Source organism: Rhipicephalus sanguineus, chromosome 6 (genome assembly GCF_013339695.2).
Source record: "Rhipicephalus sanguineus isolate Rsan-2018 chromosome 6, BIME_Rsan_1.4, whole genome shotgun sequence".
Lineage (NCBI taxonomy): Eukaryota > Metazoa > Arthropoda > Arachnida > Ixodida > Ixodidae > Rhipicephalus > Rhipicephalus sanguineus.
Genome location: NC_051181.1, coordinates 31394128 through 31412562, shown reverse-complemented (window position 1 = coordinate 31412562; position 18435 = coordinate 31394128). Strand labels below are relative to the sequence as shown.

The following is an 18435-nucleotide window of genomic DNA, read 5'->3' as shown; positions in this document are numbered from 1 at the left end:
GACGATCGTTCGACGTGCCGCGTTCCAGGACCAACGTCAAGAGTATTTTTTTTCTCCGCTCGGAACAAATACAACCAAAAAAGAAGGTGTACATGGTTTTTGGGCCTAATAGTTGATTCTTTTTATGCAAGTACGGAAGCTGACTGATGGCAGAATAATTAGATAATTAGGAACACGCTAATAACAATTAATTACTGACACTCACAAAAAACAACACATTTCTTCGTTTTCTTTCTTGATATGTAATACTGAGTGCCTTCGAATCATGCCATGCATTTTTGACGCATTTGCAGACAGTGCATCATAATGCGTGTCTGAAGGGGTTAGTTTGGTCTCAATTTAGATGGTGTTATTTAGCTAGGTCATAATTAACATGATATTGGATATTTCTGTCGTAAGTGGTAATGTTTAGTTAGCACATTTACTCAGGTATAATTAGCACGATGTTAATCAATATGGAGCTAATTAGCGCAATCATAATTATTACGATTCCAATTAGCGTCACCTTAATGAGTAGAAAATTAATTAGCTTGGTGTTAATTGACACGCCACTAATTAGCGTCATGTTCGCATGGGCTTAATTAGCGTGGTCTTAGCTTTACACGGCTTCATTAGCATGGCCTAGTAAGATATTTCTTAATTAGCTTGGTCTTAGCGTGACTTGGCTTAATTAGCTTGGACTTAGCATGTCCTGGCTTAGTTACCTAGGTATACCGACTATCCAATTAGCTAATCAGCTGGGCGCACGTGCTCGGGGAGCGAGCAGACGATTAATAAGAGGACGAAGAGGGCGCGCCGGCCGAGCAACGCGCTAGAATATGGCCGACCATGTTGATTACACACGTGGCCTCGGCGATCAGCTCCGGCCGTGGCGTTGAATCAGGTTGAATGCGCTTGGCCGGAGCTAATCTCAGAGGCCGCAGTGCTGATTATTCTAAAGGATACTTAATGCAGACATTAAACGCTTGAAAAGGAAGTTAAAGAGCCCGTACCTCTAAAAAATGTCGTTAATAAAATTTTCTGACACTTTTCTTGCATGGGTGCACTTCTGCACAAACAAATGAAAGAAGATGCCTCTGGTTTGAAGGCACCACCCAACTTTGTCGACCGTCCTTGGCGTGACGCCGGGTTCCAACGTAACCAATGGAACACAGCGCACGCTGAGGTCTGGATTTGGCCTTTTCGTACTGTTAACTCGTTCAAAAGGAGGTGTCGCCAGAGCGCGGAAAGATTCCGAGTTTCGCCAAACTCGGGCCATCCTGCATAGCACCCCTGCTTGATCTACTTTTCCTTGAGAGAGGGTTTTGCACGGCTGTCGGCTGTGAAGGCGGTCGTCGGGCTGACACATGCTAACCGACAAGTAAATATGTCGCGTCCATTGTCGCGTCACGGAAGGGCGGAGTCGGTGCCTACGAAAAGCGACCGTGGGACTTCGATGAGGTGGGATGAGATATAGAGGAGAGAGGATGATAACTGGGGTAGATGATGAAAGAGAGGACTCAGGTAGGGACGACTGAGGGAGATGGTGAAGGCGATGATGGAGACGGTGAGCAGTGGAATGAAGAAGAGATGAGGAGAGTTGCGACATAACTGAGCATTGTTTTGGTTCCTTTTGAGGGATCCGCTCGGGAAGTCCGGTCGTTCGATGCCCCGAGGAATGAGAAAGAAAGATCTTTAGGCGCTTGGAGCGCGAAGAAGTCCGCCGCAATGACCGAGCAAAGCCCCTGGACGAACTAGGAAGCGACAACGAGAACAATATACGAGCCCAGACCCGAGCAACCAGCTCCTAGGCCAGCGACAAGGCGGACTCACTCGTGAGATAAGCTACATCCCTTTGTATTTTCACGAACTTTGCGACATTTCGCAGTTTGGCTAAGTAACAACTTTATCTTGTGCTGATCGCGTCATTGTATTGTAGGTATTTTCCTTATATGTATTCTGTATTGCACGGCGTGAATGATATATTCCTTTGTTATAATTTTGTGTAGCGGGTGTTGTGTGCGGAGAGCACGTGTGTATGTCGTTCATGATTACTATTAAATGAGATGTGTTAGTAATTAAGGAAAGCTCGTTGCCTCTCTTCTTTCCCGGCCCCAACACGAATCCATTTGAGCAGAAAGTTGTTTAGAGGTGTGGCCAAGAGGGGGGTGAGCAAGTGGTATATAGCGGCGAGTTGAGAGAGGGATAAAGGGATTTAGTGGCGGTCGGTAGCAGGGGGACGTCTCACAGGAATCATCCCATGATTTCGACAAGTATGCCTTGTCATGATCCAAAATACACTCCGGCGTGAGTATTACGACCCCAGGATGACTGCCATCGCTGCGCCCGTGTACTCTATGCCATGTAACCAACGGAGCCTCATCGAAGCTCGAGGTTTCCATAGCGCTTCGATATTAAAGGGGCCCTGCACCACACACTTCCAAGTAATCATCGAACGACTTCATTGAATGAATGAAGTTAAAGGAAGGGAGTAGCGAGTGTCGTGTCTTTCTTGTCCCCTTTGTCCCCGCCAAAAGTGCGTGACTTCACCATACGGTATAATGTTGATTAAAGAAGTTTATTGCTTGACGACTCGACCGCTGAAAGCTACGCAGGGGCAAGAGGGGCGGGGGGAGGGGATGAAAAAGGGGCAAGAAGATGCGTGCGTTCTTCAGCGCGCGTCACGACATTAAGCACTTTCTTTTTTTCGAGCGCGCGGCTTACATTCAGTGTGATAGCGAGTGAGCGCGGGCACGTCGCGGCGCCCCGCGGTGGCCGCAGTAACTATGCAGCTCACAATGCCCAAATCAGCCCATGGACGTTGACTTTATGCTTATGACGTGGTAGTTTTGGATTATGGCATCATTTGTCGAGAGAAGAGCGAGAGATTTCTAGCTGCCTTTGAGAATTCATTGTCAATTCCAGGCTACGTGCTGCGCTATAATTCTTGGCTCACGTGTTCTCAGGAACCTCGACTGCCGATCGGCAGCGTTTTCTGACCATGCTCAAAAAGTCTTGCAGCGTCCCTTTACCTGGGCTCGTTGCTGTACCCTCAGGCGACGCTGCATCTGGAGCTGCGCCCCTCAGTGTTTCTACAATTCCTTTGATGTTGCAGGTCAGCTCAGTCTTATAAAATTATTCATTATGACAAATTTCTATTCTCGCTATCGCGATAGGCGATGTCGCGTTGACGAGCCAGGTTAATCAATCGATAAAGCAGTCACTGAAGTAGCAAATGAGGCGACCTCGAATATACTCATGATGGCCAGTGCAAACAAGACTCACGACTAGAAGAGCTTGTGTCGTGTACTTTCTTCTACTCGCGAGTCTCCTTTGCGCTGGCTTTCATGAATGAAATCAGTCAATTAGTCAATCCCTTTTGTCGGTCTTGTGTGAACACTGTACGAGGAATATCAGTGGCAAAGTAGAGAGAAGCTTTATAGCATTTCGATTCAGCTTCTGCATACCGTGCCATAGCAAAAATACATATATAAAGCAAGCACGCATATAATATGTTGGCTAGTGTGTGTTCTAATTTTGGTTGGTCGCGCCTAACTGGTGACAAATGTTGGCTAGTGTAAGGCCGCTTTCTTGCTTTCTACTCTCATGGTGTCTCAAGCAATCGATGTCTTATGTTTGCGGAGGCTGCCGGGCAGAGACAGTCCAGTCTTTCTTTCTTTCTTTCTTTCTTTCTTTCTTTCTTTCTTTCTTTCTTTCTTTCTTTCTTTCTTTCTTTCTTTCTTTCTTTCTTTCTTTCTTTCTTTCTTTCTTTCTTTCTTTCTTTCTTTCTTTCTTCCTTTCTTTTAGAGTACACGCCAGGTGTCAAAGAACAAGCCGATGTGCGGGCCGTAGAGGAGCGGCACAGCCGGGGATAGCACCATTTTGTAAACAAGCAGCTCGTGTTTCATCACCGGCCATAATCCTTTCCTGAGAACAAACATCGAGCATAACTGAGGCACGTTGTGTGGCGGCGCCGTCCCGCGCATTTCCTGCCGTGCGGGGATGCCGCTGATGAGGAGTACCGCGTCCGGGCGGCAACCACTGAGCTTTCCTTTTTGATGTCAGTCCTCAGTCGAAGCACAGCTTCGTTTCAAACGAGAAGCCACGCTGCGTGCCGTACACGAATGAGGCAGACGAGATGAACATTTTGTGTAACAGCGAGTCCGGGTTCGTCAGCTCATATTTCGTCGCCGAAGGCAAACGTCGAGTGGCACTGGGATAGGCGGTATGCGGTGCCGTCTCCTTTGCTGGCTAGAGATGCCGCCGATGCGTGGCATCTGGTGACGTAGAGTCTCGTAATGTAGATGCGCTGAGCGAAAGGCACAAACGAGTAACGGAATAAGTGGACAGGACGAGACAGGGCAGGAGAGTTGAAAGACTGCGCACCACTCGTCCTGTCCACTTCTTCCGTTACTCGTTTGTGCATTTCGCCCAACGCATCTACATTACAATGCCGCACCAACTAGCACAAATTGAAGCTTTGCTAAGAGTCTCGCAGAACATGAAATTCTGGTGGCGTAGAGTCTTCCCGATGCCGTGAATGACAACGTCGGAGTGCGAAAGGGGATGACTGTTATTTACCAACATGCTTAATTTCACAGTGAGCCGAGCCCCGTGGGTTGTGGTCTACCAATATTCACACTGTTACCGGTAATTGCGTTTGTAGGACCGGTCAACGCTAGTCTCGACATACTTATTTGTCTGTTTACTATGCAGTATAAGGACGAGGAGAGGAAGGAAATGCAGGGAGGTCAACCGAATGCGCGTCCGGTTTGCTACCCTACACTGGGGGAAAGGGATTAAGGGATTTTTGAGTCATACAGACTCCTACCTACTCATCTTCAGCGTTACCAACGGCTTACGTTTATACGCAAGTCTGTTCACACATATCTCAACGTACTAGCGTTCATGCACCACCTTAATATTTATTGATCACAGGCGTGAGTTGGGGGGGGGGTGCTATGACCACCCACTGCAAGCTCTTTCACGGGAAGTTCTTGATAAAAACATATCGTGTGAGTCGCCTATTTTTTATAAAAAAATGTCCTTACTGGTTTGTAATCACTCATAACTAGTATTTCAAGGTACATGGTCAGAAGACGTATCGTAGAGCACCGATTATGTGAGCGTTAAAGAGCCCTGACACCATGATAGAAAACGCTAATCTTACGCTTACGGACTCATGAGCCGACTCACTCAGGCTCACTCAGACTCAGGTAAAGAAAGCCGTGAGTCTGAGTCTCAGTGAGTCCGCTGAGTAATAAGTTGGTGAGCTTGAGTTCGAGTGAGTCCGGTTGACAAAAATTTTAGTGAGTCTTAGTCCGAGTGAGTCCGGTTGAAGAAAATTTTGGCGAGTCTGAGCACGAGTGAATCCTAAAAGCAAAATATATTTCTTGAGTGAGTCTGAGTGAGCTCCAATTTTTTTGCCGACCTATGGTCATACGATTAGTTAGTGTTAGCTAGTGCTGCATCTCGCTGGTATTGGTTAACTCGCATATTTATAAGCATCAACTCACTCTCTCCGCTTTCTAGGCTCCTATCGTCTTTCTTTCGGCTCGAGTGAATTGCGTCGACACGCGATGTGGCGCTACCACAACAGCGCGGCGTCCGTGCTCTTCGAGGTACAGCTGACAGTCTTGCGACTGTAGTCGCACGCTCGAGCAGGCTCGAGCAGCTACGCCGGTGGAGGGCCACCAGCGCACCTTGCCCTGTCAACTTGGGTGTGCCACAGCACAATGTCCTCAGTCCTTCTTAACTTGAAGCTCGTATATCTAGTGAACTGCTTTCCTAAGACAAGTGCTCTCCCTGCGCGCACACTAATTTACGTCGTCACGTACGAGGGCCCGCTCCGCTCGCCACTGAGGTGCAAAACAACGTGAAGGCTAGGTCGTCAACAATTTCTTACGAAAGGTCGCGTTGACAGTCTTGGCGACGAAGACAGATGCTGTCCTGGTGAACGCTCGTACAGCTGCTCCCCGCTACCTTCCGTGCATCACGCTACAGGGCGTCCCACTCCCTTGGAAGAATTATGTGCCTCAGCCTGAGCGTCAGCCATCATATCAGACGGTTTTCGGTGGTGAGGCACATATGCTAGAATGCAGGCCTTGTGGGTTCCGCGGTTGAATAGTTGCCGTGATGGTCGCCGTCAGTAGGATGCCGCCGACCGTCATTAGCCAGGCGATAGCCTGCGATTCGAGGCCAGCCCTTCGCCAACTGCTAATAGAGGATGCCACGGGCCACCCGCTGAGCGCTTTGTCTTGGACCTTACTCACTCTTCAATGGCGAGTGCAACATCACCTGACCAACTAGGCAGACTAGGCATAAAATTCAATGAGGCCGCCGGAGAGCACGCGGAGTTGGCAAACAACCCCACGACGCTTGCGACTATTTCGAAGCTGTCACCAAGATGCCCGCGTTACTGCCGGCCGCTTGCCACGCCCCCCGCACGAGAAGGGAGTCCACAGGCGAGAGCGCGCTTTCCTAGACATCCGGACCGGTTCGGCCTAGACTGGCGCATGTACAGGGACCGTAGCGAAAGTAAACACTAGCTCCGCGGACTGCGCCGGCTGCGGGGCTTCCCAGACACTCCAACATCTGCTGCGTGAGAGTTTATCTGTCGCTGTTGCAACTTGCGACGCATGCATCGTTACCAGTTTTCTCAGACAGGGCTTCGACGCTATGCACTTGTCGAGCACCTACACTCGTCCGTCTGCAAGCAACGCCGCCGTGCTGCCCTTCATGCCCTATACTCCACTTATGATAGTTCAGCGGCTCTGCTCTACACGGCGCTTCTGTAGCTGTCGCAAACGACTATCTTTTTTCGGTTCTTGTCCATCCAACTTCCCTGTGTTTAACGGTTCATGTGTCCTCACCCGAGGCAAGGTTTTAGGCAATGGCTTCCGATCGCGTCAGCATTTGTGGAGACTATACACGACAAGGAAGCGCCGTCGTCCCGGACAACCGACAGGTTCACGGTCCGCGCTCCGGTTGTTTCGCTCCAAGCACGCTTGAGACGACGGCAGTACGGTAGAGCACGAGCCAGTCACGTGGTTTCATTTCATACTTCAGGGCTTTCCTTGAACGCCGGAAAAAAAAAAGTTTACTTAAATTGCACGACTTCTTGCAGATGACGAAAGCGGAAGTGAATTTTCACATGGCAGCGTTCTTTCCATCGATCTCGCGTCTCCGTGAAGCACAGCGTGGCTCCTCATTAGAAGTGAAGCCGGTTTTCTTCTGCGAGATCAAAACAAAAGGAAAAGATCGGTAGTCACCCCGATGGAGCAGACGAAAGCTGGCAGCTGCCTCCGCATGCCTAGCACGTGCCGCTTCTCGGTAAAACGGCGATCAGAAAGCAAGAAAGCGGCCTTACAAGCAATTTGTGCGAAGGCACGCTGCGAGACGTCGATGTGTAGTGGTGCGCCGAACGGTACGCGTAATGTTTTTCGATAGGAAAGATGAAGGCCTCTTTGTTCATCCCCCCTATGGGGTATGATACTGAAGACTAAAGATGAAATTCCGGCAGATCTCTCATATTATGGGCGTCGATCTCATGCGAAGCAGTAAGCCAGTAGCGGCCTACAGACTATTTTACGGGCGGGTTTCGGTGCCGCCATGCTGGGCTGTTAACCTTGCCATGTTTTATCTTGAACAACTAAGCGAACGGTGTTACGGTGGGCGTATACACGTGAAAACTGTTGGATTGGTGCATTCGGCGTTTCCTGACTTCATCAGTACGCGTCAGATACACAAAAATAAGAAAACATTCCTTTAACAGCCCATGATGACGGTGCCCATGTGCCTTTCGTAACATAGTCTATACCGCATTTTATTTATTGACTTGAGCCAAGCGTTGCAAGTCAATATCGTGGGCAGGTCCGTAGCCAGGAATTTTTTTTTCAGGGAAAAGGGCTACTCACCCCCCCCCCCCCCTCCGTGCTATTGCGGCTTGCGAACTCTGCACTTCAGTCTTCTGCGGGGGAACCGAAAACCTTTTGAGAAATGTACAAAATGATGTAAAACACGGTCGGTCTATCGTTGTTCATGCGTGTACTTTCGCCTGACTTGTGGATCGGAATAAAGTACGTTATATTCTATTCGTCCCGAAAACGTGTTGATTCCCTGGATAGTTGAAATTTAGGCGTTAATAAAGAAACTTACACGTGGTGGGTATATGTAGCTTATTCCTGATACCGTCTGGGCGTGGCAGCCATTCTGCGGCAGTCCCTCGAGTTCGCGTGCTAAACCATACTCGCTTATTGTAATCGACTGGCATTGGTAAACTAATATTGGGTCAGTGTCATCAGGCAACTATTACAACTGAGCCTCTTTCGTAAATGCTTCCACGAAGGTAAATACCTCATTTGACGTCTAAATGGATAGCACGGTGTCGTGTAAAGTGCTTGCGTTGTCGGTGTAGACAGGCACTACAATTATTCGCCACTTAGAGTGTAGCGCTACTCGCCACCGCAAGGATGAGCCAACCGTCGCTTCTGATAATGTACACGTCAACGCATATAAGCTCTCATACCTGCCCGGCATAAGTGACTTCTGTGCTATAACTCGAGCGCTGATATTACGTCAAACTATAAAGTACTCTTGAGCCGTTAGAGCCTTGTCGACGTGCCTATTGGGCTTGCGTCACGCTAACAACTACTTGATTTACACAGTGCCGTCGATCGGCCTCGTAACACTATTCTCAAAGTAGAGCAGTGCGGCATATCCAGCTGCTTACCGGCTGCTTCGCATAACATTGTCTGTTACGTTGAGTCGGATATGTCTGAATCTTTATGCTAATAGTATACGTTGCTGGGCTAGTTGGTTCATAATCTCCAAAATTGGACAGCGCGAAATGAACAAGGACTACAATGGAACGAGGGCGCTTGTCCTGTACATCTGTGTTCCTTCGTAGTCCTTGTCGATTTTGGGCTATCCAATTATAAAGAATCATTTTGTATTTATTTAATCTGATGCCTAGCTTCGCGCGGTGAGTTCACCGGCATAAGTTCCAGCCTACCCTAGGGTGGTCATTTTCAATTGTAGTGGCGAAATTTTTTTCTATAATAAAGAAAGTTTCCATGGCTCTCTAGCGCAAAACAGTAAACGGTGGTAAAAAGTACTTTAACGATTTGTTACCCGCAGCGCACACAGATTCTGAGTGGTGGGAGGGGAAAGTCAGCTTCGCTGGATCCACGCAAAAACTTGCTACGAGCGTACTCATTCAGATAAAACAAACCTTTAAGGCGCCCAGCCATTCCCGGTGTTTAAAATGCCATGAGATTTCATAGTAATTATTTCATGCTACAGGAAAGGAATGTGGTGTGGCCACAGGTGTTGCACCAAAAGCCTGCACGGAAAATTTATTCGCCTACTTGATTTGATAAGTACTATGTTCTTTCAGTAATAATCTATGTCCCGACCTGCATGCTCTAGCTTCTTCTAGTGCAAAATTCGAAAGATAGAGTTAGAGAGAAAGAGTGAGAGGGAGGACACACACAAAGTAACGCACCACAGTCGCCATTGGTCTATAACCGCCGGTGCAAGTCTGATTTCTTCAGGAATTTAAGCACTGCTTTTCTGGCCCTTCATCCGCAATGACCTCTCAGGAACAATTCCAGAATGGTTTCTGCCGTCATCAGTCTGTGGTCATTGCGAGCTCGAGTGACCGCGATTGATTTTTCTGCAAAATGTAGCCAGGAGAGTCGCAGAAGGTGTGCTGTAATGTCCCCTCGCTGCTACAGTTGTCACAAAAAAGGTTGTCAGCCATTTCGATGCGAAAGGAGAACGACTTCGTGAAATCCACTCTTGGCCAAAAACGGCAAAACAGAGTGGCATCTTCTTGGCGGAGTCCAGTAGGTGTCTGAAGACGTGATGTGTTCGGGTAGTGGCGGTGCTGGCTGTACAGTTTACTTGCAGTTTGCCAAATGCGGAAAGTGATTTTTTGTGCAGCTCCTCGAAGTTAGCTAGCAGCATAAGTCCTTAACAGGATATTATTGTCTCGGGTTTGTCCCTTTGAAGAGCTGATCGAGCAGCACTGTCGGCGCGTTCATTGCCTGTCTCATCGCAGTGACTTGGCAGCCACTGAAATGTATTCGTATTCGAAAATTTGAGTATTCGCACAGACTCATTTATAAGTGATGGTGATGCATCCCTTCGTGGCACGAAGCTGTAGAGAAGCAGATATGGCTTTTCCTGAAAAATGTACTTCGGGAGAAAAACTTCTCGTGTTCCGGGAACTTAACCCGTGACGAACGCCTCTCAAACTAAAATTTCTTAGAAAACCCTTTAGTTTTTATTTTCTTGCGATAAATGCACATTTTCGCTTCAAAACCTTTCCAATCATTGCGGGCTTCAGCAGAAGTTCGATTGTTTACCTCGAACAGGGGCGACACTGTTGTGCTGAATAGAGAAGCTTTTCGTGCAAAGGGATTGGAACGCTGGCAAAACAGCGCAAATTGCGTAACAAGAGCACTTACCATTGCGTCATGAGCGAGGTAGTTGACGGCTTCTGCGACAATTGGAGCGCCCAGGACATAGTACCAGATGCTCCCTTGGTAATAATCACCAGCGTTCAGGAACAGCACGTTGGCGCCAGACGCCGCGGCTCGCGAAACCTGCAGATTAGTGGTAATTGATTTCTTCAACATTTTGTTCTATAGTTTGCGTGGCACAATGTGAACACTCATGGCTATATCTTCTAAATATTTAATCGATTTATGCCACTTTGCGTATGGCGAAGCGGGCATTATGTCACTTCAAGGTTGGCGTAAGTACGTAGACGACAAATCAAGAACACCACTCGTTTAACAAAAAGAAACTCGGATGCAGTACTCCCACATTTGTGCTCTAAATTAGGAACACCACATTGGGCTCAAGCAATCTTTGACATCCTCCTTTGCCTTGGTTGTTCTAAAGAATAAAATCCATGTAAAAATAGCAAAATTTAGAAGCTAACGGCGTGTGCTCTAAACTTGGACCTCGTGTCATTGCTTTCAAACTAAAGGAAACTTAGTATTAGCGAACTCCGGATGTGAGTAGACTAATTGATAATTGTAAAAACCACTAACAAGTAAAATATATTTATTTACCTATCGGACATGCAAAGCAAAGGAAGGCAGAAACAAATCTGGAAAAGTATCAAGAGTGTAGCATTACCTACAGTATATTCGTACATCAATTATCACTCATGATTGCATTGCTTTTGTTTTGTGCACTGGCGGAAGAACTAACTAACGAACATAAAGGCCCAAAAAGAATGGATGCACGCGGCTTTTGGGGAATTTATTTTCGTTCATTACGTCATCCATGAGTGTCGCATGAGAAATGCGCAATACGATAATGAATGTCCATCTGCTAGTCCCGTTCGTTGATTTACTAATCAACCGTCATTTTAAATGACCGAGAAAAGTGACATACTGACTCAGAAGAGCTCTGTAAACTGAAACGTTTGCAGAGGGACGTATAATAAAAAAGTTTATACGATAATGCTCACATTCTACAAAGCAGACACACGTTCTACAAAGTAAACAAGCAAACGAGCCCATGAATTTTTAAGAAAAAATATACCTCACTTCAGTCATCTGAATACCTGTACTCCGGAAAGGTAACTTCAAGTGAGGTGATTGAATGACGTCGCCTTTCATATCGAGCATTGCGACAACCATGTCCACCAAACGCATAGAAAAAAAAATCTTGACATCCGTTTCCAGTCTAACGTCAATTCTACCTCTAACCGATCAGCCTAATGCTGCCGTAGCTAGAGTGCCTCACAAAAGGCACAGCTCAAGGATGCACGCCACCATGTTCCTTCTATGAACGTTCAGCACATGAATCTGTGCGACTTCTCGAGGTATAGTGCAAAGTAACAATCACTTTGCTACGAGCTTGACAAGTTGGACGATCGACTTCTGTCGAAAGAAAGAGTCCTGCGCCACTGACAGAACTCAAACGTCACAGAAGAAGGCTGTGCAAGTGTAATGAGCGGGCTGTGGTTTGTCTCGACTAGGACTTTGCAAACCTCTAGGAAGTCTCTAGTGAAGTTCACAAGCAAGTCACTGTAAGCGTCTTCTCCACCTGCGCGTACTTTGCTTTGGCACGAGACGACATAGTGCACAGGACGACAGCTTAGGTGCTGCTGCTGAACCACTTATAGCGAAAACGCGGAGACATCGCTTAGTCGAAAAGCGCTCGAAAGAGCACTGTCAAGTAGACTGCTCCGTTCGTTGTCATCCTGGACCTTTTAAACGTACAAGGCTTCCTGCTTTAGGATGAACCTCAAGTCCCCTGTTTTCTGCGAGAAATTCCCCAGAAGTTTCGTAAAACAGTCTGCGGTGTCCAGAATCCTGTGTACTTCTAGTTTGCTGGAACGACGGTACATGCTAGAAATGCAGCTGTTTACTTCAGGGTATGCTGTAATGCCAGCTTTGCTGATGCGGTCGCCGAGCAAGTTTACATCCGTGGCAAATACTCGTTTGTTCTTATTTTAGATTAGTGCTAAAGTTCTTATGGTTTTCATCACTACGCCAAGACGCTTGTCAAGCTTCTCTTTCACATCCCTGACAAGAAAATTGTCGATGTATGCTTTTGTTCCAGGCTGAACCTGGAATAGTTTGCCCATCGTTTTGGGAATACTTCGGGGGTAGGCGCTGCCCCAAAAGGGAAAGCGTAGGAACCAGTGTCTTCCGAATGGGATGCCAAACGTACATTATACCCTGGAGGAGCTATCAATGAGAAGGACCTGATAGAACGCGCAATTAGACTCTGGCTTACTGAAGGTGGTGGCAACGGCCAGGGGCGTAGCCAGAAATTTTTTTCGGGGGGGGGGGGTTTCAACCATAGTTTATGTATGTTCGTGCGTGAGTTTGTATGTGCGCATGTATACATACGCAAGCAAAATTGAAAATTTCGGGGGGGGGGGGGGGGCTTGAACCCCCCAACCCCCCCCCCCCCCGGCTCCGCCCCTGGCAACGGCTAAAGCTGTGTCAATCTGTTCCCGATGCGGGAGTTGGCCGGTAGCGTCCATGCTTTAGGTTCTAAACAAATTGAAGGGGATTCATGCGAATTCTGAGCCGGTGATCCTTTCTACAAATTATGCAAACGCGCTCATCTAATCTCTGGGCTCAGTGATCTTAGCAGTGCGGTCGATTGGGCTTGTAGGAGATTTGTATTCTTAGGTTTGCTGTGCAGAAGTCAGCAAGGACAACAGTACAGGCTCTAAAAAGCTAGAATAGGCGCGATGACGAAGAAATGTAATGCGCTTGTTTCTACCTTTTTTTGCCGCTTTCCTTAACGTTTGCGCTATAAATCAAAGCAACTGATCTCGGTGATGGCAGAGTCATTTTTTTTTTGCTCACGCGACGCGCAAGGCCTGCCTCAGGATGGGCATCCGGTTTCATGAACCTTTCCATAGTAGCCGCGAAGACCACGGTGTGCATTTAGCTCCGGATTTCCAGGTTTCCTGTTCGTCCGGCACGTGCAGTGCCGGATTAACTTATGGCCTAAAAGGGCTGCAGCCCGAGGTACCCGAATGTGTGGGGGCCCACATGACAGTAGGTTGACTAACGCAGCTCGTAAAAAAAATAACAAAACCGAAAATTAATTGAGAGAACAATAATCCTTTATCGCAGCATTCGAGAAGAGGGATGTATACAGAGATAACGACAATTTCAGCGAGTCGTAACGCGCATTTATCGTAGCACAATCCCATTAGCGTAGAAAGTCATCCGCTTGGGTCGGTGGCCGCACATGCTCCCTTCGCTGCTAGGATCTCGTGAAATGCCTGCTTCGTGCTTTCGTATCCGGTTTTGCGACGCCACCGCTGCCGCTTTTCAGAACTCAATTGTCGTTATACTACACACACACACACATATATATATATATATATATATATATATATATATATTCAAGAGGCCAGCCGATAATGAAGCCGAGGAACGGAGCACACGTCAAGAAAGCGCCGGTGTCTGTGATAAGCGATGGGCTGGCGGTCTGCGCACGCGGTTGTCTCGCTCAGCAAGTGCAACAAACTGCGAAGCTTTTGCGCATATTCGTTTGTGACAAGACAGATTTATCACCAATTTCTTTCATGTTATATTTACGACATAAAAATCTCATGTTATAGCCTATAGCCTCTGCTAATGTCTCAATTACTTCAGTAAGTGGATGATCGGTAGTAGTTGAATTCATACTATGTTCACGAGGCTGCCTTGAAGTACGTACACCATCAGCTTCTTGTGTTAAATACGTTTAAGCAAGCTTGTCATTAAAAAGTGCTCAGATGGCAATCGTGCCTTATCGTTGCATGCTTTTGTAGAATATCTAACGAGTTAGATTAACCAGCGCAGAAAAGACAGGACGAGTGACTGAATTATTCACTTAAGATTCGTTGGCATGAGTCAACTGTAAATATTTAAACGCTAAGATATTTTAGGAAATGCTGTGAGGCCAACGCAAGACATTTAAACCTGAAAGAAGAATCAACAAAAGCACGCTTGCTTTCAACAAAGCTGTTTCAAAGCATAAAAATGAATCTACAACACCGCAAGGTTCCCACAGTTCACCATTTTCAGATCAAGTTTCCTTCAGGGAACATAACAAAGGCCTATCATGTAAATATCCCGTCGTGTAACCTTCCTTATAAGTACAAATATGTGTACAAAATCACACCGATCTCAGTTTTCGTACGCTTAGAGTAAAAATATGCTTTACATTTGCAGTGGAACAAATAAAGAAACGAGGACTGCGGCTGATGCAAGGGCAGTCATACAAGCATACGTCTGCCTTCCCCTCCCCCATCAATGCAGCCTGATAGAAGCCTTCGTTACTCGCATGCTGTAGTTGTTACAAGCGCAGACCACAGGCCCGTCAAACAATGACTCGCTGAAATATGAAATGCGTTGACATGGTAAGTTAGACTGCACAAAAAATATACGTGGATTTTTTAATGGTTGTTCCCCGTGGAAGAACATTTGATCCAAGCACGCTAGTTGGGATATAACTCGTGCTTCTGTGACTGGATAAGGTGGCACACCAAATGCAACTTTGAAAACCAAGTACTGGAGATATATCTGGGCATTTGGGCACATCGAACTCTGTACGAAATGTCGAACAGTGCAAATTCTTGTGGTCGTTCTTGAGAACGCCCATAGATACACAATTGTGAATACATTTTACTTGAAAAGCATAGGCCATATTCAATGGTAACACCAAATAAAGTGCCTGTCACAGTACTGTGCGAAGGTACGGGTTTATTCCAGTTTGCTCGCCCCTTGATGAATAAAGTTGCAACTCACTCACCCCAGTTTGCTGTCATACGTTGACTGCGTCTAATTCTGTCAAGACTAATTTTGATTCTTTGCAATCTTCCTTGAAGTTATTGTCACGAGAACCGCACATAACAGGCTGGTAGAAAGTTATATAACACTACTAACTGTTTAGCGTTGCTGTTTTCATAGCTTCACGCGAAGGCGTCAAAGAGGTGCGGAAACACGAGAGCGCATTTATGCGCATTTTGCAATCGTTTGTGCAGCAGGATGTTCAGTATTTATTCAGCTGGTTCAACGTGCTACAGAAATTGCGCAACGATCATATCACATGTTTTATGGAAAGCTGAAAAAGTATAACAGTGTTCTAAATTTTTTTTCCTTTGGCAAAAATAGGCATTTAAAGCGTACATGTTGCTACAAACATGCCCAAAACGAACCAGTGTTCCACTACGCCGGTTAGACTAGCGAAAGATTTTTTTGGGGGGTTGTTCAGTAACAAAAGTGCGTAACGCGGAATACCGCACATGCAAAAGTAAAAAAAAAACGGTGGGTACGAGCATCACGTGTTGTCTGCCACTTCGCCAGTTTACACTACAATAAATGATGCGGAGTAAACCGCTTGCTAAACGTAAGCGCTATTATAAGTGATAGCGGCTGTGCAGGGAAAGAATGCACAGCAACGCTCATTATGAAATAAGTTAAAGCGTGCAGAAAGGAACGCTACAGAACAAAACCAGGCAAGAGAAGCCCCGTGTCTGCACCTCTACCTTAATCTCACAATTAATCCCGACCGACTCTTTCTGTACTCTCAGTAAAATGACACAATTAGGGCACATTTCGTTGCAAACACTAGTCAGCGTACTTTAAAATAAGAACCGCTATCTTCGTTGCTTACACCCGAAAGCTCAATCTAGACAAAGCCAAACGGCATAACTTGAATGTTTGTTTAACAAATTAAGAATGTCTTCTGTTCTGAACTTCGATGGAAAAAGAACTGCATCAGTGATATATTCTTAGACTTCACGGCAGCTTTTGAGTATATTATCCACCACATAATTTTTGATAAAGTAAGCCACTGCGGAATTCGAGGAGTCGCTCTCAATTTACGTAAAAGTTCAGAAGGGTGCTTTGCTGGGTGAGTTGGTAATGTATCCTGAAAGATGGTCGCGCTAAATAACATCGACGAATGTAAAGAAACACGGAGAGATGTAGCGCAAGCTATGTAGCATGAATTTTACTGAAAGAATACACGTATATACGCACGTGCTAAGAAACACGTGGTCAAAAGCAAAAAATATGAAGCTAATTTCACACGTCATATAGTGGTTCGTGTCCAAGTAGTTTAACTCAGTCGCATGCAGTATGGCAGAAGGCCTCACTACGCATGTTTCACCCGATATCCAAATGAAATATGCCTCCGAAATCTTTCGTGCACATTGTCTTTTATTATCGAGGGTACCCTGGTTCACGAAAGCACAGGAGCGCATCCGCATTCTGCACAATGTAGCGAAAATAAGCTTATGGCTGCCCCCTCAAAGAAGCTTTGTGATCCAATAACCTGTTAAACGGTGGCTCGTCTGCCCAACGTAACACTTTCCACCCGATAACGGAGCAATGCGCAAACCCCTGCTGCTGCACCATCATTTTTTCGCGGTTCTTGATTGTTCACCCACGAACTCTGGCATTCTACCTTCTTCACCACAGCCGCGCTAATCCTGCCATGCTTGTTGCTTGCGGAAAAGACCGCATTTTACACGAACCTTCAGGCCATCTTTTGCTGATGGTGTTTCTTAGTCCGCGTGTGTGTTATTTAAGTGAAATCCTCGGTTAATAGTGTGCGCTGTTTCTGTGTGTTTATGCAGAAACGTCAGTTTTATTTAGCACTACCTTTTCCAAGGTACTTAAAGGTTATCGTTGTGGAAGAAAACAGTTCACATCATGGAGTAATCAAAAGAATACACAATAATGTCACGTGTTCAAGGAGAAAGTATTTTGGACCTACTTGCGTAAATGATATAGTACAGACTTTGCAAGATGTCAGATTTCTTATATATGCAGACGACACCAGCTTTTCTATTTTATCTTCCATCTGTACTGAATTCATTAGCTCATCCACCAGAGCGTCAGAAATCTCAGTAACTGGGCGACTAAAATTTCCAGTAAGGATTAGCAAAAAAAGAAAAAGCAAAGGCGGCCATTTTTTGCTCTAGAAAAACAGTATTAAACGCGAGACAGGGTATTTTGTTGAGATGTGTGAAGCTCGAAATAGTTAATATGATAAAAGCGCGCAGTTTTCTCTCCCCATTACTTCTGTCATATAAATTACATTGCAGGTAAGCTAAGTTGTATAAGAGGTATCATTAATCGAAAGAGGTATACCTATTGTCAGAGTTTCTGAAACTGAATATTTATAATGCTCTGATTGCTTCTTACAGAAACTATTCCCGATTGGTTTGGGACTACACCAGTGATCCAATCATATACATCTTTTCAGGGTGTACCAAATAAGTTTTACAAGTTACTGCAAATCTACGTGTTTCAATAGCTAGTGCGCCGCTCTTAAAAAGTTTAAAAATGTGTAAGTAAATAGACTGTGTTGTCACAAACTTCCGCGTCAAAATGCGCTCAGTATGATAAAACAAAACAATTTTTTTAGAATATTAAAGGTTTCGTTGGTTGGTTGGTTGGTTGGTTGGTTGGTTGGTTGTTTTATGGTGTTTACCATTCGCAAGCAACTCAGGCTATAAGATACGCCATGGTGGAGGGCTGCGGATAATTTGACCACCTGGGGTTCTATAACGCTTACTGATATCGAAGACTACATGGGCCTCAAACATTTCGTGTCCACCAAAATGCGACCGTCGCCACCGGAATCAAACCCGTGTCCTTCGGGTGAGCAGCCAAGCACTGCAACCACTTGGCCACAGCGGTGGCTAATTTCATATTTATCAAATCAATTTTAATCAAATAAAATCTTCGCATCGAAATTGTGCAAATACAGAAGTGGAAGACGACAGGGGAAAAAAAAAAAGCTGACACTAGGCGGCGCAGCCCCACGTAATGATTGGAGGGTGAGCAAAAGCAATGAAAAACAGTCAATGAACAAAGCAAAGCAAATGATCAGTGCAGAATAAAAGTAAAGAAAAAACAATAGCAAAAAAAAGAAAACAGAACGATATGATAAGCGAAATCAATT

At 45.9% G+C, this 18435-nt stretch overlaps 1 protein-coding gene across 2 annotated transcripts in view; it reads right to left on the bottom strand.

Annotated features, from left to right (window-relative positions):
- The window catches only part of LOC119395675 (protein 5NUC), a 128127-nt gene that overhangs the window by 89560 nt on the left and 20132 nt on the right, over positions 1-18435 (bottom strand). For both annotated transcript variants that reach the window (XM_049416730.1, XM_037662666.2), the window contains exon 2: positions 10452-10589. In XM_049416730.1, coding sequence (XP_049272687.1) covers positions 10452-10589 — 138 coding nt within the window. The remainder of the gene's footprint in view (positions 1-10451; positions 10590-18435) is intronic.